At 32.5% G+C, this 23,640-nt stretch overlaps 1 protein-coding gene and 1 long non-coding RNA gene across 2 annotated transcripts; one reads left to right on the top strand and one right to left on the bottom strand.

The window, feature by feature from the left end:
* Nucleotides 1-7,804: 7,804 nt before the first annotated feature.
* LOC101890952 (transmembrane protein 182) lies at nucleotides 7,805-9,843 on the bottom strand. Its single transcript, XM_020037571.2, has 2 exons — nucleotides 8,886-9,843; nucleotides 7,805-8,824 (listed from the first exon to the last, which is right to left on the bottom strand). The coding sequence occupies exon 1, from the start codon at nucleotides 9,750-9,752 to the stop codon at nucleotides 9,012-9,014; it is 741 nt and encodes a 246-aa protein (XP_019893130.1). The 5' UTR covers nucleotides 9,753-9,843; the 3' UTR covers nucleotides 7,805-8,824; nucleotides 8,886-9,011.
* An 11,213-nt stretch (nucleotides 9,844-21,056) lies between these two features.
* Nucleotides 21,057-22,531, top strand: LOC131806378 (uncharacterized). Its single transcript, XR_009344020.1, has 3 exons — nucleotides 21,057-21,658; nucleotides 21,716-21,856; nucleotides 21,916-22,531. It is a non-coding gene; the product is annotated as an uncharacterized LOC131806378 (long non-coding RNA).
* The last annotated feature ends 1,109 nt before the right edge of the window (nucleotides 22,532-23,640 follow it).

Here is a 23,640-nt window from a genome sequence, read left to right as displayed (position 1 = left end):
ACATGAAATTAATAAATTCAATGAAAAATTATTACAAAACAATAATTTCCTCTAATTAAGAATTCCAAAAAAATACCTAAAAATGTTAAATTATTCGCCCTAAAAAGTTATCCAAATATGCCAGCAATCTCAGGAGTCATTCAATTGTTTATGGACAAAAAATTCTATATATTTTAAAAAATACTAATTTTTTATTTAGGAACGCTTACTTCCACATAAAAATGGCATTTTTCCTCCAAAAATTCTAAACTTAAAATTTAGCGTAGTGGAATAAAAACTCATTCCGCAGTTATGCTGAAAAAAAGTTTTGGAATAATATTACAAAACTTTCATGGATGGAAAAATTATATTTGCAGTGGCCAACTGGCTATTCGTTTCATTTTAGGGAGAACAAAAATTAAACATCTTTATGTGCCAATGAGGAAACCCATCGGAAAAAACGGGGCAACAAAAATCGTAATGAATCACGCAACATATTGCATGTGTGTGTGTGTGTGTGTGCATGCATTTAACAAGCGGAGTTTTCCATCATTCGCGGAACAGTGAAAAGTAACAACAGCAGCACGGACACATTATCATCAACAGCAGCACCATTGGACTCCGCTCATTTTTAAATTTCAAGTATTTGAGGAACTCACATGCATGGTGGAGAGAAAGAGGCAGGCCCACAATACTTCCTCCAACTGTTTGGTTTACGCCAAATAATGCAAATTCCCAAAGTGTACCCAACTTTTAAATAATGCATGGCCGGCCATCCCATAAACCGCAATGCAATTTCCAATCTTTATTCCGCGTTAGCCCCCATGGGGGCCAGTGTATGTACCCATGATGTTGTTGGTTTACTTCGTCTACCCTTGTTGTTGTTGCTGATATTACCCATCAGAAATCCGCTTGAAATGGTAACATGAAATGATTTTTGGTCAAGTGGCCGAAAACAAAAAAAAAATGCTTCGCCATTCTCCTTTTCGGGTAAAGTACTTATCATGAACGAGCATGGATAGAAGAAGTAGGAATAAATGTGTGGAAAAAATTCACAATTTTTGTAATTTCCCCCTGTTTTTTTTTTCGGGCCATATTTATAACCGCGAAATGAGAAATACTCGAGTGGGGCTTTTTAGCTGTTTTAACACACATCCTTACGCTACGTTTACATACATGTGATGTGTGCGTGTGTGCAAGCGTTTGAATGCTTTGCCATTTTTGTTGCCACAGAGTGCTACTTATACTTGTGCTTTTTTCGTGAAATTATTGTTTTATTGGTCCCTTCTGCTCCAACAGTTTTTAAGAGGGATAATCGCAGCAGAGTTTTGTGAGGGACTTTAGCGACTGTGATGTTGATAACGCCAAATGTATGTGGATCTGTATAGCTCTCTTTATTACCATAGCAATAGATTACTGCAGTTGATGATGAAAGTTTGAAAAAATACATATGTGTGTGTGTGGTTTGTTACTTTTTCACACACTTTTTTTAGCAAACTTTTTATATTTTTCCATTGGCGGATTTTACATTCGACAACAGGCTCTATTGGACATGAGAAGAAAAAAAAAACAAAATTAAATAGTTCTTATTTCTGAAATTTAAATTTAATATTTCTAGCTGCTACTTTCTTCTTTATCTTCAGGTCCTAAAGTGAAAAAATACATCGATAAGAAAAATTTGGTCATCTGGAAAAAAAAATTGCTTTATTTTTTTCAATGGAAGTTATTAACCTCCACAATGTATTAATAAGAACAAGTTAAAAAGCGGAGGAACCGTTATATGGGGGCTATACCAAATCGTGGACCTATACATACAATGTTTCTCCAAAGGAGCTATAACCCCTTGTGACCTACAAATACCAATTTCTAGACAAATCCGCGAAGAAATGTGGCAAAAACCATCAAAATGCCAAATATCGGGAGGTACCGTTATATGGGGGCTATACCAAATCGTGGACCTGTACATGCAATGTTTCGCCACCGGAGCTGGAACCCGTTATGACCGACAAATGTCAATTTTTATACAAATCCGTGAAAAAATGTGGAAAAACCATCAAAATGCCGAATATCGGGAGTTACCGTTATATGGGGGCTATACCAAATCGTGGATCTATAAATGCCATGTTTCGCCACCTGAGCTGGAAACCGTTATGACCGACAAATACCAATTTTTATACAAATCCGTGAAAAAATGTGCCAAATATAATCAAAATACCGAATATCAGGAGGTACCTTTATATGGGGTCTATACCAAAACGTGGACCTATACATGCAATGTCTCGCCACACGAAGTAGGACCCACTATGACCCAAAAATACCAATTTTCAGATAAATCAGTGAAAAAAAAATGTAGCAAAAATCATCGAATCACCGAATATCGGGATGTACCGTTATATGGGCACTATACCAAAACGTGGACCCATATATCTCATTTTCAATACCAATCATCCTAGACACAATAAAAATTGCTCTGCTAAATTTTGGCGCTCTACGTCAAATAATGTGGGCTGTATGATTTCAACAGACAGACGGACATCGTTAAATCGACTTAGAATTTTATGCGGATTATGAATATATGTATATACTTTATGGGGTCTACGACAAATATTTAAGGATGTTACAAACGAAATGACAAAGTTAGTATACCCTCCTTTCCAAGGTGGAGGGTATAATGGAAAATTGGAGGTACCAATTTCTACTGTATGGGCCTCGGAAAAACAGAACCCCCGGATTTTAAGCTACACTTGAATATTTTCGCTCGCAGCGGTTACAATATAGGTTCAGTTTATGGTATAGCTCACATACTAATTTTTGTACCCTCCACCATACCTAATATGAAGGGTATATAAGGTTCGTCATTCCGTTTGTAACTCATCGAAATAATAATTTTAGACATAACAAAATATATATTCTTGATCAGCGAAAATTTCTAAAACGGTTTAGCAAAGTCCATCCGCCCGTACGTCTGTCCGTCTATTGTAATCACACTGGAGTCAAAACGTATAAAGATAGGAAACTACAATTTTGCACATAACAGTCTTTCGTCTGCAGGCAGATCAAGTTCGAAGATGGGCTACACCGGTCCACAATATCGTATAGCCCCTATATATCGGTACCCCCGATAATCTATATTTTGATGATTGTAGCCAACTTTTTCAATGAAATTGTCTGAAAATTCACAAAAGGAGTTCCTTTTGAGTACTTTTCCCCTGGAAGAGTGTTGTCCACACATGTCCACGATATCGTATATCCACCGTATAACGGTACCTCCTCAATGGAATTGTGTAAAAATCCATACTAGAAGTTCTTTCTAAGCACTTTATGCCCTGGAAGAAAACTGTGTACATAGGTCCACGATATCGTATAACCAACATACAACGGTACCACCCGATATTCGATATTTTAATGATTTTAGGCACATTATTCACCGGAGTTATTTCAAATATCGTATTTGAAGTTCGTAATGGATACAACAGTATATGACAGAAATTTGTCTGGGCAGGTCCAGGTCTTCGTATAGGCCCCAAATATCAGTACCTCCCTATATTCGATAATTTGACGGTTTTAAGTTTAATATATACCGAAACTGTTTGAAATTTCGTATTTGAAGTTCCTAATAGGTACAGAAAATTATCTATGCAGGTCCAGGTCTTCGTATAGCACCGATATAAGAGTACATACCTATATTTCGAATTTTGATATTTTTAGCTACATTATTCACCGATTTTTTTTAAGTTTCGTATTTGAATATTGTAATGGCTTATGTTTTCAAGGATTTGAGAAAGAAAGGGATATATTTATGTTTATAACATCTTCGGCTATATTCGGTATTTTTATGAAATAACAGAATTTTTAACTGATTTAATCCTTTTATATATTTATTTTTTATTTTATTTATTTCTTTTTTAATTTCCCGGCCGAACTAACTGCTTTTTTACTTGTTGCTATTTTTAAGGTTTCGGTCCTCATTTCCAACCAAATCCGCTATATATTTACATATTGAGTTCCGTGTAGGTAATTTTACTTCTCTCAAAAACTATTCAATGTAGACGTAGCCCCAACAATATTTAACACCAAATACTTAAATATTTTTTTTCTTGTTTTCATTATATTTTAAGCTTTCAAGGACTTGAGAAAGAAAGGGATATATTTATGTTGGTAACATCGCCGTACGAAACATCATATAGATTACTAGGAAATTTTGAATTAAGATATTATTCTATTTAATAATCACAATCCAAAAGAGACGGTTAAGCGTACATTGTAACATTAAAGAAATCACAACATAGAACTTACCACATTGGGAACTTCAGCACACAGGATAACCTTATTATTCTATTCCGGGACACGCAACAATCAATACATATACATTTTTAAAATTTTAAATTCTGCTTAAACAGTTTGAAATGCTTTTCAATTTATTTTTGTATGGAACACCCCTTTTTATATTTTTCTTTAAGAATTAAACATGTTTTATGGATTCGCACGAAAAATTTCACTTAATGTTGAAGTTTAATTTATTCTTAACGGATTTTTTTTAATTGTTTTCAAATGGGCGTACTAACAATTTAAAAATAACTTTTGGCATTTTATAGAAAACAAAAATGCAGAAATATCGTTGACCAACACTATTAAGCATAATAGTACTGTACAATACTGAACATTGTATGTCATCACACATCAGCGCAAAATGTTGTGGCCGAAGAAAGAAGAAGATATGTCTCTTAAATATTCAACTGACAAAAATCTATTTTAAAAAACACATTACCGTTAACCCGAGTTATTTTCGGTTATTTCACTATTTTATGCATTTAATTCTTTAAATATAACACCAAGAAATTTAAAAATTTATTAATGGTTTTTCACTTTATTCCCGACCGTTTGCCACAACACTTCTAATTAATTCACAAGCTCAACTAAAGTTTGGACAATAATAAAATTGCCAACAAAAAAATTATCAAACTTTTTATAAGGGAATTGAGCCTTGATAACATAAGATGTCAGGTAATCTCATGGAATATTTACGCCTTGAGTAATCTGTTACAAGAATTTTAAGATATCGAATTAAAAGCAAAAAGTCGAAATTAAAATTAAAAAAGAACATTTTTTATAACATTTGGTATTTTGCAGAAAACAATAATGTTGAAATACCGTTGACCAACACTGTTAAGCATAATAGCACTGTACAACACTACACGTTAAATGTCATCACACATCAGCGCAAAATGTTTTGGACGAAGGAAGAAGAAGAGATGCGTCTTAAATATTTAACCGACATAATTCTATTTTAATTAACACATAATTTTATTTTCAAGAATATTTAATGACTTAAGCGTCAACCCGATTTCACATAACACATATATTTTGATATTTTTTGCACAACAATGACTTTTATGGCCAAAAGAAAAAAGGCGCAATAATGCCGACTCTATGGATGTACATGATCTCCGTTAAATTATTATGTATACTAGCATTATTTCAAGCTATTTTCCTTTGTTTCACCATTTTATGCAATAAATTCTTAAAATATAACACCAAGTTTGAAAAATTTAATCATTTATTAATGTTTTTTTCACTTTATTTCCGAATTGGCCGTTTGCCACAAACACTTCTAATTAATTCACAAGCTCAACTGAAGTTTGTGCAAGAATAGAGTTGCCAAGTGTTAAAAATATCAAAAGTTATTTTTGCTGGAATTTTTATTATAATTTTTTTCTTTTGTGTGAAATGAGACTTGGTAACATAAAATATCAGGTAATTTCAAGGCATATATTGGCCCTTGGGCAATATTTTTCAAGAATTTTGAGATGTCGAAGTGAAAGGAAAATAAAATAACATATTCTCGTTTTACATTCTTTGTTGAAATTTGTATCCCCTGTGCTGCCGACATTCATATACACAATACCTAATATTCAAATGAAAAACGAAAGAATCCTAGTTATGATTCTTGAAAAACGTGAGGATTAATAGATTAAAAGGTTAGAATTTTTTATTGATAACAATATCGAAGAACTATGAAGAACTAAGATTACGATTTCAGTTAATATCCAAGATTATATTCCGCAAATATAAGCACGGCCCATCGTAAATATCAAGGTATGTTGCTATGGTAAATGTATTGGTACTTAGGCTAAGGAACTCGAATAAATGTTAATAGTTATGAAAATTTTCTTTCAAAAGGGAATGAATAAAAAAAATGTTTTAGGAAATCTCGAAAAAAACTAACCCAAAACTACCCGTCTATGGTCAAGTACTTTCAGTGGGCAATCAACGATCAAACTAATACCGAGCAAAAGAATTTTAGGTGACATTTGTTTCCAAAAGACGGTAAGTTGAGAAGCATCATTGTTCCTGCAGATGAGAAATAAGTGTATAAACTTTGTGGTAGATCGAAATGAGATCGCTGAGCTGTACTTGAATAGTCAAACGTCTTTTAAGCCATACAATTTTCCAAAATTCCGACTAGCCTTAAACATTTACATTACATTCTGTTCTCTGTCTGTGTTGGATACCGTGTTCTTGAATTAAAGAAGAAAAATAATAGCCTACGGACAGGTTTCTAGCATCCGGACCTGACGTGATAAGTTCAATAAGCGCCATCTTACAATTTTTTATATATGTGGAGACTCCCCCAAATATTATAGCTCTGTTCCAGACCTGTAAGAGTCATCTAATTTTGGATTTTTGGGAAAATTGGTTATCGAATTATTTTTTTCCATTTTTTGCGTTTCTTTGACAGAACATGAATAATTTTGGATTGAATAAATTCTTAAGTCCATTGAACATTGTGACCTTGTTTTTACAAAACTAATTTTTTAAAGGGGAGTTAAAAATCTGTTCACATTTAAGAAATTAAAAACAGCGTTGGTCTGTCCAAGTGGAGTGGACCGATGTTGCCCATCTCCGAACTCGATCTAAGTTTGACAAAAATATTAAGGCGTACCAAGTTTGGGCCAAATCGGATACTCCATTCGAGAGTTATCGTACGCACCAGCCAGACAGAGAGATGGACGGATATCGCTAGATCGACTCCAAATGTCTTGAAACGGATTTGTTCCAAAGAGACCCAGGTCCAAAAACCATTATTGGTGGACCCATATTTCTGCCAATTACCAACGCCAAATGTCAAATTAAGTTTTATTCTCTTGGAAATTGTGTAGAAAACTGTTGATGGTTTTGTCGAAAAGTACCAGGAATATACTTAAAAAGTGACCATAATCATAAGACAAACAAGTTTGAGTATTTCAAAGCTTTACATAAAATAATATAGCTTCTATTTTGTTTTCAATAAACTGACAGATGGGCATAGCCCTTCATGATTCTTCTAAACCTTTCACAAAAGTCCAATAATCTACAATGCAGTAACGAATATTAGATTGCGGCAATAAAATATTCACATCAAACTTACATTAATTAATAAAAATATACAATACTTTCAATCAATTTAGCCATTCGACTGATATTTGCCTACAAATCACAATAATGAAATTATTTACATTGTTGAGAATTGTTCATATTCAAAAGATCAATATTGACAAGATTCTGAGTAATCTGTTTATATGTATGTACTTTGAGTGAGTCACCAAAATAGACTTGAGACAAACCTTAATATTCACACTGTCAGTCTCAAATGAACTAGAATAATATTCATACACATGACAATAACGTACAGTACAGCAGCTTAGAAATGCCTTGACCTAAACTTCCACTTAGAACTCATTGTTGGCACCACCACCGAAAAAATTTCACAATAATAAACACCGAAAAAATGCTCAACGCAATACTTAACCATGGGAAATTTTTACGGCAAACAAAAGAAAAACAATTTTCGAATAAAAAGATTTTTATTTAAATTTGTAAACATGGACGGAATCTTGAATAATAAAAAATACATATATATACGTACTTATATACCTACAAACAAATACCTATTGTCGCAAAAAATAAACTAAGACACAACTCGAACTGTTGACAGTTGTGAAAAGACAGACGCTAAGGTCATTTGATGCAGTTTGTATTCTAATCTTCGGTCGTTTCTTCAATGGAATGTATAATTCTAATAAAGATATGTATTAGATTCAAAGAATTTTGTACTTAAATGCTAAGTGGTCGTTTTGTTACTCGTTATTATTTGTATAAAGGGGGTTTCAAAAATATAATCAAACTATGCTTACAATACTATCTAAGGCACATTAAAATAAAAAAACAAACATTACACAAAAACACTGCTGCTGCATTCTATTCGACAAAACTGTTGTAAAACGATTCGATTCGAGAAAAATATTAGAGATTCGAAATAGATAAAATTGAGAAGAAATGCATGTAGTTTTGCGCTCTGGAGGGTACCTTCATTGTATGTTTGTGCAAAATTCCGCCAACAGCTAGCTCATGTCGTTATTGGCTGGCTGGCTGGCTGACTGACTGATTGCTGCCTTGCTGATATGATTCATCTGCATTCAACATTGAGGAGCCCCAATATCATTTGAATTAAGTGATTTTTTGCATGATTATTAAATTAATTCGATCGACATGCAATAATTATTATGTAATTACTAAGGTCTGCTACATTCATTCGTTGTCTTTGCTCGTACTACTTTCTATGGTATGGACGGAGGAGGAGGCGGTGATGTGAGCTTAGTTAGGTCACCACCTTGTAGAGCTGCCGCTGTTTTAAAAGTTCTACGATCAGTCTTAACTGGAATGTATTAATGAAATGCTATCTTCACTGGCGCAATAATGTAGATATGTATGAGCATAAGTACCAACTGGTAGTGTTGTAAGCTGGAGGGAGTTGAGGTTTTGTTTTTTGTTTGTTTTTCTTCAGATACTTGGAATGGTTGGTTGTCTTGATTGAGAATATAATTTAAGAGTAAATGGAATGAGACGATTTTGAAAACGTGAAGTACCTCTGTTTAGCTTATAATCCTGAGGATACATATTTGTAGTAGTTGCCTTCTTTTCAATGGGTGGGATGCAAATGACTTCTTAATGTTGTATGCATTTGTTTTACATTTGGTTATTGTTGTCCTTCGTTACTTTCCACCGTGCATCATTTCAAATCTGGTCTGAGACTCCTTAAACAATGTCCTTTTGCGCTTTTGTACATAGCACTCGGTGAGAAACAACGTACCAGCTACCAGAGCTGTTACTGCTCCCACACAGGCCAAAATAAATGACCAACCAAACCAGTTGTTGGCATGTTCAGGCATCCAATTGTTACGATTACCCAATGAAGCAAATATAATGACCGCCAAACTGGCACACACGCCAGCTCCAAGCACCGTAAATCCAATGGCTCGTATCAGCTTGACGAAATGCTTTTGATCTGGCCCTGCACACAAAAAGAACACCAACACACCTATAGCCGACACCAACATTCCCACGAAGGCCAGCGTAAAGAAGAACTGTGTTGCAATCATGAAGCCAGGCAGCAAGAAACCACGTATTTCATCGTAGCCCGTTGTAAATGGATCGTAGACCCATCTGCAGCCCACAAAGAAACGTCGCTGACTATCGTCATTTACATCGGGCAGTGAACGGAAACAATGCACCCACAAGCCCAAACGTTCCAATTTGGCTCCAGTAATACGATAATCACTTACCAGCCAGCTGGGTGTGGCAAAGGCAATTGCTATGAAACCAAATGCCAGCACAAAAAATCCCACGCCACAGCTTCCAGACAGCGTTCTGCGTTTCATGTTGACGGAGGGTATGAATTCGGGGGCTATATGGTCCTGGGAATGTTGTCGGGCTATATGTGATGCTTTTTGCATTCCTTTGTAGAAGTCTTCTGTGTTGTGTTATTGTATTTGCGTCTTCTTCTGTCAATTGACAAATAAAAAATAAAGGTGTTGCTAGCGATGGCATGTGTGTAATGATTTCGATGACATCGCAATGCGAAGCAGTGTTATCGATTGTTCGACTACTATTTAAAGCGTCTTTAGATTGTGTGAAGTGTAATGTAGTGATATTAACCCTTTCAGTGTTTTTGTCAACACTGACACTGAAAGGGTTAAGCAGCGACTTTTACAAATGCATAATAGTACGTATATATATATGAGGGTTAACCCACTGGATTTGGATTTAAATTGTCATATCCATTACTTATACTTCAAATAAATCCTCTCAAAGTAGGTTAACCCTACAAAAAGTTCTAACGTAAACATGGCATAAAAGTAACTGAAGAAACAAACTTTCTTTTATTTTGATGCATTTGGATTTTGATGGATTTGGATTTAAATTGTCATATCCATTACTTTTACTTCAAATAAATTCTCTCAAAGTAGGTTAACCCTACAAAAAGTTCTAACGTAAACATGGCATAAAAGTAACTGAAGAAACAAACTTTCTTTTATTTTGATGCAAATAATTCAGAGGCGATTAGCACATGAATATGTCTTGACCAGATTTTCGTTGAGACAAGTTTTGTTCCAGAACATGAAATATAGTACTATATTGTATTAGTCATGGTACAATGATTTATAGCATGTTTCTATTGGAAACCGAACAACGTTGTTCGCTCTCAGAAATAGGTACACGAATTAACCCGTTCATTCGGCACGATTCGTAATTCATAGTAAAATAATTCCATTTTTTCAAAAATTTTGTTTGTTGATTTTAATGGGAAATTATACTAAAATACATTAAATTCTCACCAATATGAGTAGAAGAAATTATCGTTTTTCTCCCAAAGATTTATTATATCATTAATTTTATAATTTTCATTCACGTTTTCAACTTTTTGTGTAAATGTTGACATTTTGAACATATTTTTGTATTTTTCTTTTTTTAAATTCTGCTGGAGAGACACTTGTCAAATATATTTTTGCCGATTCAAACATTTTGAAAATACCGCCTCTTTTGTTTCCAGTTTTCTGTGGAAATTTCAACTCGTGGACAAAATGCGTAGCTCGGATCAGATAGAAAACAAAATTTACTTTCGTTTGAATGTACTACACCATTCAACATTGTAGTTTTCATTCATAATTTTCTGTCTTCCCAAAAATTTTTAAAATTTCATTAAATTTTTCTATTTTTAATTTTTAAATGTCATATTTTTTTCGATAAATGCTCTCATTTGTTAGGGATGGGACATATTTTTTCGTTGTTCTGAGATTACACGACTTTATAGCATGTTTCCATTGGAAACCGAACAACGTTGTTCGCTCTCAGAATTAGGTACACGAATTAACCCGTTCATACGGCACGATTCGTAATTTATAGTAAAGTAATTCCTTTTTTCAAAAATTTTGTTTGTGGATTTTAATGGGAATTTATACGAAAATACATGAAATTCTCACTAATATGAATAGAAGAAATTATTGTTTTCCTCCCAAAGATTTATTATATCATTAATTTTACAATTTTCATTCAAGTTTTCAACTTTTTGTGTAAATGTTGACATTTTGAACATATTTTTGTGTTTTTCCATTTTTAATTTCTACTGGAGAGACACTTGTCAAACATTTTTTCTGCCGATAGAAACATTTTGAAAATATTGCCCCTTTTGTTTGCAGTTTTCTGTGGAAAATTTAACTCGTGGACCAAATGCGTACCTCGAATGAGAGAGAAAACAAAATTTACTTTCGTTTGAATGTACATACGCCATTCAACATTGTAGTTTTCATTCATAATTTTCAGTCTTCCCAAAAAATTTTAAATTTCATCAATTTTTTCTATATTTAATTTTTAAATGTCATAATTTATTTTTTCGATAAATGCTCTCATTTGTTAGGGATGGCACATATTTTTTCGTTGTTCTGAGAGTGATTTGATTTGAACAACTTACAAATATGAGTGTTCGCTCAGGAAATTTTGTGTGAAGAATTGTGTAGTTTTTTCATAGTTAAGGGTCAAATAACGAATAGAGAGTGAATCAAGTGCAGTGGAAACGCCACATTACCTTCTTAGTTCTATCATGGTTTTACAACTATATGTTTAACAATTTTTAATTTAAACACCGTTCCCATGGTAGAAGAATATAGGTAGACGCGTCGACACAGCTGCTGGGACAATGAACTGTCAAACCAATTTTGGAATTGAAAATGTTGAATGAAAAATTATTTAAATTTGTCAAAATTGTTGAAAAGCGCGAATTACAATAGACTCCGAATGACGTAGTATAAGAAAACATATAAAAATCTACTTATATTTGAAATAATATTAAATTCTTTTTGACATATCAATGCTCCCAAGCGTTGATGCATCTACCTGTATTCTTCTGCAATGCACCGTTCCAGAATCCGAAAACCTGGAAAAACTTGCTGGCAAAATGAGATTAGCACATAAATAGTCTTCTTTTCTAAGCTGCTATCAGACGACATGGGTTTTTTAATATGTGCTGTCAATTGAATTATCCATGTGTATTTCAGTGTGAATGTCAAAATGTAAAATTGTCATTTTACATGTAACTCATAATTTTTACTATCATACACTTGCATATGTTTTCTTTTACCTGCAAAAATTTACCAGTTTTGCTTTTTTTTCGATTTCATAAAGAAAAAATTGTTCTTTTTGTTTAAATTATATATTTTCGATGAAAATAGGGTTCATTGTGATCGAAAAAATGCGTAGGTACTTTACTAATGTATGTATGTAATGCCGAACTTAACGTTTTTACTTGTTACTGGCTCAAACATTTATTGGAACGTCAATAATACGGCTTGGTAAAAACAATCTATGTAAACGTGGTGTAATTTAATTAGACTTTTAAGGCAATTAAATACCACTTTAACTTAACAAGAGCCATCTGTTTACTAAACGTGGTACTAGAACTATTGCGCTGTCATTTCATTATGTATACGAAAGATGATTGTTGTGAAACGTTATGTTAACCTTTTCGTGATCGGAGACACAAACCAACAATGATTAAGGTAAGAAGAAGCATTACAGTTTACATTGTTGTCGTTAGAGGATAGAAAATATTTCATTTAAACAAAATTTTAAATGGGTCATGTTTGAATTGAAAACAAATATTAGAATAGTATTGGCAGTGTTTAAGGTTAGATGTCTGTTACTGCCATTCAATATGCCTTCCAGGATTTTAAGATTTGAATAACTAATAGATAGAAGGAACCATGTGTTTCCACGTTCCAGCTTCCTCTATAATACAGTTCTGAGTGATAACTTTCGGATATACTGGTCCAAAAACCTTTGTCAGCGTTAAATTCTTTGTCGATATAGACATTTCCATCTACTGTCATTTTTTTTGTTGTGCTTTTCCCCCTTTTGTCATTTTGTTTTGAAATACATGCGTAATAGGAACTTATCCGTGAGAATGGCAATAGAACCAAAGCCAGTATGGGGTCGATGGGAAATAAATATTTCCATTCATTTTCAAAATTGACCTCAATGAGTAAAACTAATTTATAGAGTTTTGAAAGGTTAGAATTTGTAAAATATTCAAAATTCTTAATTCTATTCATATTTTTTTAGAATGTATATGAAACTTTCTTGTTTCAAACCTAGCATGATTCAGGTCACAACAAAAGCCAAGCTAGAATACAAGACATAAATAATTGGCTTAGCTTAGAAAAAAAAAAAAGAAACATTTGACGCAAAAAATAAATGGGCGTTGTCGATAGACAGCTTGGTTTCAACGAAACCTAAAATTAACATATTATAATTTTTTTTTGTGTTTTTAACAACGAGTGGGTGTCAAATGTTGAGAGGGCAAATGTGGAAGTGTCAACAATGTCATATTTATTTAGATCATAATCATGATAAGAACAATAATCTAATGCATTTTCAGAAATGCAAACTAGCATGACATCATGTTCTATTTCTAAACAAATTATTATTCAAAATCTTAACTACTTTCACTTATGTCCGGATTTCGTTTCTATCTTTTCTAAAATATTTTAATGAATGCTTTTTCTTTTTATGTTCTTTCTATGCTGTTTTGACATTTCACGACAAAGTGCAGAAATAATCAAAATTATGTGAATTTCATAGAACCCGGTTTTTGTGTCTTGCATAAATTTCCAGAATCTTAATAAAAATAATAATTTATAAACGAAAAAGTTTTTTTTTTAAATATTTTAAAAGTTTTTTTTTCGAAAACCTGTGCTGTCAAATTATATTGTTATTTGGCATTTCACATCATTGTCAGTCAATTAAATGCTTTTGTTATTTTTTGTTGTTAATTGATTTTAAATGGTTAATAACTATTTTATGGTTTTGGTAGAAAATGCTTTGACGCAAATAAAGATATTCAAAATTTGAAATTGCGGAGGTTTTTTTAGATTTTTTTCATAAAAGGATTTTTCTTTGGTCTTTTTAAGTTGATGCACCAAATTAACATAAAACTTCATTTTAGATAGATATTCTTAACAAAATTTCACTACAAAATTTTACTTTTTATCTAAAATGAAGTTTTATAAAACTATCATGCATCAACTCAAAAATGGCCAAGGAAAAAATATCAAACATTTTTTAGGAAATATTTTTTGTTTTTTTTTTTGTTTTTGACAATATTTATGTAAAAATTTTATTTTATTTTATTTATGCAATGAAAATAGAGATTAATTTTCATTGAAGAGTCACAGTGAAATTTGACGAAGAATACTTTTGTAGTTAACGTCATTTTTCTTAAATAATGTTTTGTAAGAGAATTTTACGTAAACTCATGTGAAGCATGACTTTAACCCTCAAATGTGTTGTTAATGCTTATAATTTCTTGACGTTTAGGTAAGATTTAGGAATTTGATGTATTTTGAGACATAGCGTAGAATTTTATGACAAATTATTTTGTAGAACACTTTGACCTGTTTCAACCCCGTTTACCAGGATTTTTTTTAAACATTTGCTATAAAAATCCCAAGAAGACTTTGAGGATAATTTTTGTGGTCAAAAGTCCCCTAAAAAAATTGTCCTCAAAGTTTCTCAAATCTACGATGAGAGCTTCAAAAGTCCCTCAAAAATTTTCTTTTAAGGCGTCTCAAAACTAAAAAAACTTATTAAAATTTTAAAAATATTGGGTCTTTAGAATTCACTCAAATAATTGTCTTTCAAAATCCATAATTATTGAAGACTCTCTCATATAATTGTCATTCAAAACTCACGATAAGGCTTTCAGTAGTACCTTAAAAATTGTCGAAAAATTCATAATTAGGGATTTTTTAAAACTCTTTTTAAAAGCCTCAAAAATTGTCTTCAGAATTCACGATAAGGCCTTCAAAAAATGTCTTTTAAATATACGATAAGATTTCTGGAACCCTGTCAGAAATATCTTAAAAAGCCACGACGATAAAAATTCATTTCAAAAATCTATGCAAGGGTTTCAAAAGTACTTTAAAAAAAACCTTGAACAAAAATGCTTTAAAAATCCACGTTTACAGCATCCAAGGTTCTTGAAAAAAAAAATTCTTTAAAAGTCTACGTTTACAGCTTCTAATGGCCTTGGAAAAAATTCTTTAAAAGTCTACATTTACAGCTTATAAAGGCCTTGAAAAGAAAATTATTTAAAAATCCAAGTTTACAGCATCCATGGTTCTTGAAAAATATTCTTTAAAAATCCAAGATTACAGCTTCCAAGGGCCTTGGAAAAAAATCTTTAAAAGTCTACGTTTACAGCTTCTAAAGGCCTTGGCAAAAATTCTTTAAGAGTCTACATTTACAGCTTATAAAGGCCTTGAAAAGAAAATTATTTAAAAATCCACGTTTACAGCATCCATGGTTCTTGCCAAAAATTCTTTAAAAATCCACGTTTACAGCATCCATGGTTCTTGCCAAAAATTCTTTAAAAATCTACGTTTACAGCCTTGAAAAGAAAATTCTTTAAAAATCCACGTTTACAGCCTTGAAAAGAAAATTCTTTAAAAATCCACGTTGACAGCTGCAATTGCCTTGACAGAGTTTTTTTTAAAATCCACGTTGACAGCTGCAATTGCCTTGACAGAGTTTTCTTTAAAATCCACGTTTACAGCTTCCAACGACCTTGAAAAAATCATTAAAAATCCACGTTTACAGCTTCCAAGTGCCTTCAGAATTATTCTTAAAAATCCACGTTTACAGCTTCAATTGCCTTGACAGTTTTCTTTAAAATCCACGTTTAAAGCTTCCAAGGGCCTTCAAAATTATTCTTAAAAGATCCACGTTTAAAGCTTCCAAAGGCCTCCAAAATTATTCTTAAAAATCCACGTTTACAGCAGCCAAGAGCCTTGAAGACCCTTTATCGCTCTCAGGAATATTTTAATAAATATCAATATTCTTTAAAAATTATCGTTTATCGCTCTCAAGGGCCTTGAAAAAACTCTTTAAAAATTCTCGTATATCGCTCTCATGGTCCTTAAACAAAAATCTTTAAAAATCATGGTTTATCGCTTTCAGGGACCTTAAAAAAATTCTTAAAAAATCCACCTTTATCGCTCTCACGGACCTTGATAAAATTCTTTAAAAATCATGGTTTATCGCTCTCAGAGACCTTGAAAAAATTCTTAAAAAATCCACCTTTATGGCTCTCACGGATCTTGAAAAAATTATTTAAAAATCCATGTTTACAGCTTCCAAGGGCCTTCCAAGGGTATTGAAAAATATTCTTTAAAAATCCACCTTTATCGCCATCTGGAGCCTTGAAAAATATTCTTTAAAAATCCATGTTTACAGCTTCCAAGGGCCTTCCAAGGGTATTGAAAAATATTCTTTAAAAATCCACCTTTATCGCCATCTGGAGCATTGAAAAATATTCTTTAAAAATCCACGTTTATTGCTCTCAGGGGCCTTTGAAAAACATTCTTTAGGAATCCTCTTTTGAAACTCTGAATTTATTTAAAAAATGTTTTAAAAATCCACGTTTAAAGCTCTGATTTTATTTAAAAAAATATTTTAAAAATCCGCGTTTATCGCTCTCAGGGACCTTGAAAAAATTCTTAAAAAATCCACCTTTATCGCTCTCACGGATCTTGAAAAAAATCTTTAAAAATCATGGTTTATCGCTCTCAGGGACCTTGAAAAAATTCTTAAAAAATCCACCTTTATGGCTCTCACGGATCTTGAAAAAATTCTTTAAAAATCCATGTTTACAGCTTCCAAGGGCCTTCCAAGGGTATTGAAAAATATTCTTTAAAAATCCACCTTTATCGCCATCTGGAGCCTTGAAAAATATTCTTTAAAAATCCACGTTTATTGCTCTCAGGGGCCTTTGAAAAACATTCTTTAGGAATCCTCTTTTGAAACTCTGAATTTATTTAAAAAATGTTTTAAAAATCCCCGTTTAAAGCTCTGATTTTATTTAAAAAAATATTTTAAAAATCCGCGTTTATCGCTCTCAGGGACCTTAAAAATTCTCCTTTAAAGCTCTAATTTTATTTAAAAAAATGTTTTAAAATTCCACACTTGTAGTTGTTATGGCCCCTGAAAATTATTTTTAAAAAATCCAGGTTTATAAAAATATTTTTTAAATCCTCCTCTGATGCTCCTGGAATTTTTTCATATAAATTCACGTTAATAACACTAATGGTTATTAAAAATATTGGTGATTAATTATTTGAAAAAATCCAAGTTTGTAGTTCTCACATTCCATTGAAATCTTTGAAAAAGAGAACAGTGCTTGCTTGTTTGTTCGGGATACCATATCATTTTGTTGGTGCAAAATGGTCAGGCTTAATCCCATTATTGATGTTTTAAAAAACATCGTTTGTTTATTAGGCAGGGAATACCAAGTACAAGGTTACGCAAAGAGCCACCAATCATCATCAGTTCCCTTGTTTTTTGTCTGGGATATTCTCCTCGGTAATTATTTTAAAAATAACTTTTTTACCCAAGTGACGAGATCGTAATTTCAATAGAAGGGGAACCAAAGACTTACATAAAACTAAAATTGGAAAATCTTCTAAATCTTACAACCGCACTTATAAACATTTTCATCTTTCTCCACTTGTAAGTTGGTTTTGTCTAAAAAATCTTTGTCTTTGAAAAATATTTTGAAAAACATCCACCTTTAAAGCCCGGGAAGTCCCTTAAAATACTTTTAAATTTTTTCCATAAATTTTAAGTTTACCTCAACCAAAAGAAAAAAACTAATTGTCGACCAACCACACTTTAAGCTAATTTTTTTTTTTTTTTTGCAATAAAACAGAGTCATGAAATTATTCATTCAACAAAAATTGCAACTTATTTGGAAATAAAAACCTTTAAGACCGCTTTTGGTCTTAGGCGTTATTTTATTAGAATTTCAAAACATTTTGTCCATTCAAAAATTTTTGAAAATATAATTATATTTTCTTTCTGAGAACTCTATGTGGTTTTATTCCATAGTTAATTTCATATGTAAATTGCACCCTCAATTCTCCTTCCCTTGTCTATCACACTTGATATCAATATGTGCGAATGTGTAACTCAAAAAATTGTCTAAGTTTACCCACTGACACATAAAACGTAAAGGTTTATTATAAAACACTTTATCATTTCAATCGAATTCATGCTGTGGTCTAACACATATTTCAGTTCCACACACCCACCTTAATTTGATCTTAAGAAGCATTTTTAATAAAAAAAACTCGAAAACCAAAAATCAAATACTGTCCCTGAATGATTGGAATTTTGCAGAAATATTGATTGTTTCTGTCGAGAATGCCTTATAGCAACCACAAAATAATGAATGAAATATTATTTTACGAATATTTAACATTGACACTCCGCATTCTCAGACGGCTGGCTATGAATTGGCACAATGGTTGATTGGTTGGTCGGTTGGTATTAATCAAGCTCATACCAGATCAATAAGTTATTTATCAAGCAAAATATTATTTGTTGTGAACAAAAGAATGATAACAAAATATGCACACAAACCGACAGACATACATTTATATGCATATTGAGATTTTGGATATGAGATGGTCTTCATATTACTATACATATGTAGATTGCTTGATAAAAAAGATTAAGGCGAAAATCTGTTTAATGAAATTAATATTGAGAAAAATTATATCATTATTATATTATTAATTACGGGAAAAATTAACAATAAATACTGTATCTAGGGAAATTAACATTAATATCTCGGAGATGGGAGACCATTCTCGTTGGCAAAAGTGATCGAAAAATAACTAAGAAAATAACAATAATTTGGACGACAAATTTATCTCCTTAGTCTATGATTCTGCGACCAAAAGATATTGTTTGCATTATTTACATATTGAAAAAGCAGAGAAAATTAAAAAAAAAAATGATTTTTGGCAAATTGTTCTTTTAAAAATATTCTTAAATCACAAGTTTTTTTCAGCAGCACACACATCAATTTATGACCAGAAAATCTTAAAACCATTTTGCGGAAAATCCACAATTTTTGTCTGGGTGTCCTATGAAAAATGAATTCTTAAAAATATTTTGGAGTGTTCTTGAAAAAAATTTTGCAAATATCAACGGTTTTAGTCAGGTACTGCTTCTTTGAAGAAAAATCTTATAAAAATTTAAATTGGTTGGTACTTAAATGTTTAAAATCCACTATGTTTTGTCACGAGTCCATTTATGTTTTTAACCAATTAACTCAAATTTTTAGGATGTCCTTGTGAAAAATGAATTTTAACAAGTAAACAAAAAGCAGTAAGTTCGGCCGGGCCGAACTTTTTCTACCTTCCACCATTCGGAAGGAATTTGAAAAATTAAAAAAAAATCCATCGAAAAATACCGCTCAAATAAAAACCTTTATATGAGGACCATATGAGGACGTGGTGCTGGATAATAATTTTCTGTATTAGGCTGTAGTACCGATTCCGAACTTCAAATACGAAATTCGAAACGATGCCTGTGAATAATGTATCTAATATAATCAAAATACCGAATAAAGGGAGGTACCGTTGTATGGGGGCTATACTAAGGCGTGAAGCTGCCTAGATTATTTTCCGTCATAGGTTTTAGTACCCATTACGAACCTCAAATACGAAATTTGACGCAATTCCGTTGAATAATGTTGCGAAAATCCTGGAAATACCAAATAAGTCGGAGTAGCGTTATATGGGTGCTACACTTAAATGTAGACCTATGTAGACTATTATCTTCCAGGGGGTAAAGTACTGAAAGAGAACTCCTTGTGTGTATTTTCAGACTATTTCATTGAAAAATATGGCTAAAAATATCAAAATATGGAATATCGGGGGGTACCATATCGTAGACCTATATAGACAATTCTTTTCAGGGGTTAAAGTACTCACAGAGAACTTCTTGTGTAGAATTTCAGACAATGCCATTGAAAAATGTGATTAAAATCATCAAAATACCGAATGTCGAGAGGTACAGTTATATGGGGGTAAAGTACTCAGAAGGAACTTTTAAGCCGAATCCATTGAAAAATTTGGCTAAAATCATTAAAAAACCCAATATCGGGGGCACCATTGTAATGGGGCTATACCATATCGTAGACCTATATCATCAAAATACCGAATGTCGAGAGGTACAGTTATATGGGGGGTAAAGTACTCAGAAGGAACTTTTAAGCCGAATCCATTGAAAAATGTGGCTAAAATCATTAAAAAACCCATTGTAATGGGGCTATACCATATCGTAGACCTATATAGACAATTTTTTCCAGGGGTTAAAGTACTCACTGAGAACTCCTTGTATAGAATTTCAGACGACTCCATGTATCATACCAAAAATGTATCTAATATCATCAAAATACCGAATGTCGGGAGGTACCGTTATAAGGGGGCTATACGATATCGTGAACCTGTATAGAAAATGCTCTTTCAAGAGGTAAAGTACTCACATGGAACTCCTTGTAGAATTTCAGACAATTTTATTGAAAAATTTAGCTAATGTCATCAAAATACCTAATGTTGGGAGGTACCGTTATATGGGGGCTACACTGAGGGAAAAATCCCGTTGCGAAATCAAGCACGTATGTTGTCATTTTCGCAACGACCCGTTGTTATATTTTTCAACAACGGCTGTTGGTGAATTGTGCACGAACGTGCTCAAATTGACACCGAGACGTGGTCAACTTTCGGTACCAACAACAGCCGTGCTTAATTTGTCCATTTGTAATATTGGTAATTGCAGCCGATTACACACGAGTAAAAAATGACAACGGTGGTGCATGATTCACACACGGTCGTTGTCAATATGACACCGGTCGTGTATGAATTATGCACCACCACCTGCATAATGATGCACCACCGTTGTTACTTTGTACACCGACGTGCATGAATCGTACACGATCGTTGCCATTTTAGCAACTACCGTGTATGAATCATGCACCACCGTTGTCATTTTTTTTACTCGTGTGCAATCGGCTGCATATTTACCATTTTTTCCGTGTTATTGAAAGAGAAAGGACGCATTGTGCAAAAAATTTATTGAAAATGAATAATAATTCGCAAGATCCTCAAAATATCATTGGTGAGTTGTTAGAAATCGATGGCAATATTGTTGTGGTTCGCGATACAAACCATTGCAGCAGTCAAGATGCGGAAAACAATGAGGACGATTATATGTTAAGGGAGTTCTTAAAAGGAATAAATATGGAGTCGCTTTTTGAACAATTAAAAGGTAAGTAAATAAAAATGAATTTTTCAGTTAATCAGTGTAATTAACAAAGAATTTTCTTTTTGTTCTTTTAGCATCACATGTAACATTTCGCAGCTTGCAGTACTTGAAAAAAGAAGATTTAAAGGAAGCAGTGCCACCATTGGGACTGCGTGTTGAATTCAGAGAAAAGCTCTTTGCTTGGAAAAAACGAAAGGTACGTATTATTTGTTTTACAGAGTTGAACTCAGTATTAATATTGTCATAACAATAGCTCGGGATTGATGACGAAACTATGTCAGTTCCATCTAAAATAGGTGAATGGTGGAAACGCAACGAGACACCTGCAAGTACTCCTGGTACTCCCGACACTACAGGTTCGAACTGCTCAAAAGCCAAAGGAATTTTGTCAGAGGTAAGGTAAGAGTAATATTTGTGTAAGCATAGTTAATGTAGTTTTTTTATTTAATATAGGATCTAACGGAATTGTTAACACATACCTCGAAGGGGAAACTAGCGCTTGAATGTAGTAGCGTTAATAAGAAATTAAGTGACGAGCAAAGAGATGATATAATTAATATAATTATTGAAGATATTTTAACCAACAATGTTACTCTTTACACTCAAGACTATATGCGCATATTGGATGAAATTTGTTCCGTTTTTCCTCTTGAAAACGAAATGAGGGTAAGATTAACAATATAAACAACGTATCTGATTATGTAGTTTCTTAACTTATAATATGTCTTTATTTTTAGGATTATTATTACATTTCAAGAAAAGGAAAGAACAACGCAAGCGGAAAACTTTATGCCAAGTATAGAAACAAGAAGTCCAAAAGAATAAAGCTTTTGATTTCCGAGCCTAGCACAAGCAAAGCAGCAACTCACACATCTCCTAATTTTTGTAACAAAGATGTTCCCGAAATTGATGAATCAGTTGAAAATTCATTGAAAGCTTCCTTACTAAGAGAATGTAATGATTGGGGATCGATCTGCGAAAAATGGAAAAGATCTTTTAACATACGGCAAAGAGATATAAAAAATTTAAGTAGCCATACATTTCTCCTTGAATGGACGAAGTTGTCCGATGCAAGAGCTTCAGAATTGGTAAGTAGCCATGAGCTATTTATTTGTATATGGATACTAATGTTTCGTTTTTATAATATTATTACAAATAATCGATTTACTTTTAAGACCAAGTTATATAGAAGACGATTTAATAAAATTGGAAGAATTAATTAGAGATCACCATTCACTTTATATAACATTATACGGTTCGTTAAAACCGAAACACCACTTTCTTGTCCACTATCCCACAGCTATCCGAAAATGTGGTCCCCTTAAATATCTCTGGAGCATGAGATTCGAAGCTAAACACAAGGAAGCAAAAGCCTATTTAGGAAATACTACATCAAGAGTAAATCCCTGTCGTTCATTATCTATTAAGTCTGGATTGAAATTTTCCAATTTTTTATTAAAACACGAAGATAACTTAGAACCAAATGTTATCATTAATACGCATACCATCGAAGATTTGGCAAAAGAGGAATATTGTTACAAAAAAAGTAAGCCAGTTTTAAATTACCAAAATTGCAAAGTGTCTGATGACATTTTTTTTAAGGGAACTAGGTATAAAAAAAACTATTATTTAGCAACAAATAATGCCGCAATTGAACTTTTCAAAATTAAACATTTAATAATTGAAAATGAAAATGTTTACATTTTATGTAACCAAGTAAAAGTTAAAAACTTTGATTACCATTTACAATCGTATGAAGTTGGTTCTCTGAATGAGGATACAATTTTTTTAATACCAATTTTAGATTTTATTACTTACCCATTTCACTTATATCCTATGAATAATGGAAAAGTTTATTTCAGATTTAAGTTAATTTAATTTGTTTCTATACATTGAATATATGTAATTCGAATTGTTTTGTTAAATCAAATATGTATTTATATTGAATTTATGTAATTGGTTTCGTTCAATAAAATACTTTTCAAAAAATGTCGTTTCTTCTACTAAGGGTATAAAATGGAAAAGGAACGGATATCAAAAAATGACCACCATTGATTTCAATCTGACAACGGGCGTTGACAATCCGACAACGGAGCGTTGACAATCTGACAACGAAGCGTTGACGATCTGACAACGAAGCGTTGACAATCTGACAACGGGGCGTGCTCGAAATGACCA

Source organism: Musca domestica, unplaced genomic scaffold (assembly GCF_030504385.1).
Source record: "Musca domestica strain aabys unplaced genomic scaffold, Musca_domestica.polishedcontigs.V.1.1 74, whole genome shotgun sequence".
Lineage (NCBI taxonomy): Eukaryota > Metazoa > Arthropoda > Insecta > Diptera > Muscidae > Musca > Musca domestica.
Note: the sequence above shows the minus strand (reverse complement) of the source record. Positions and strands in the feature narration are given on the sequence as shown.

Excerpts from the sequence above, each read along its gene's own strand:
- LOC101890952 (XM_020037571.2), bottom strand. The coding sequence starts at position 9,752 with ATGCAAAAAGCATCACATATAGCCCGACAACATTCCCAGGACCATATA.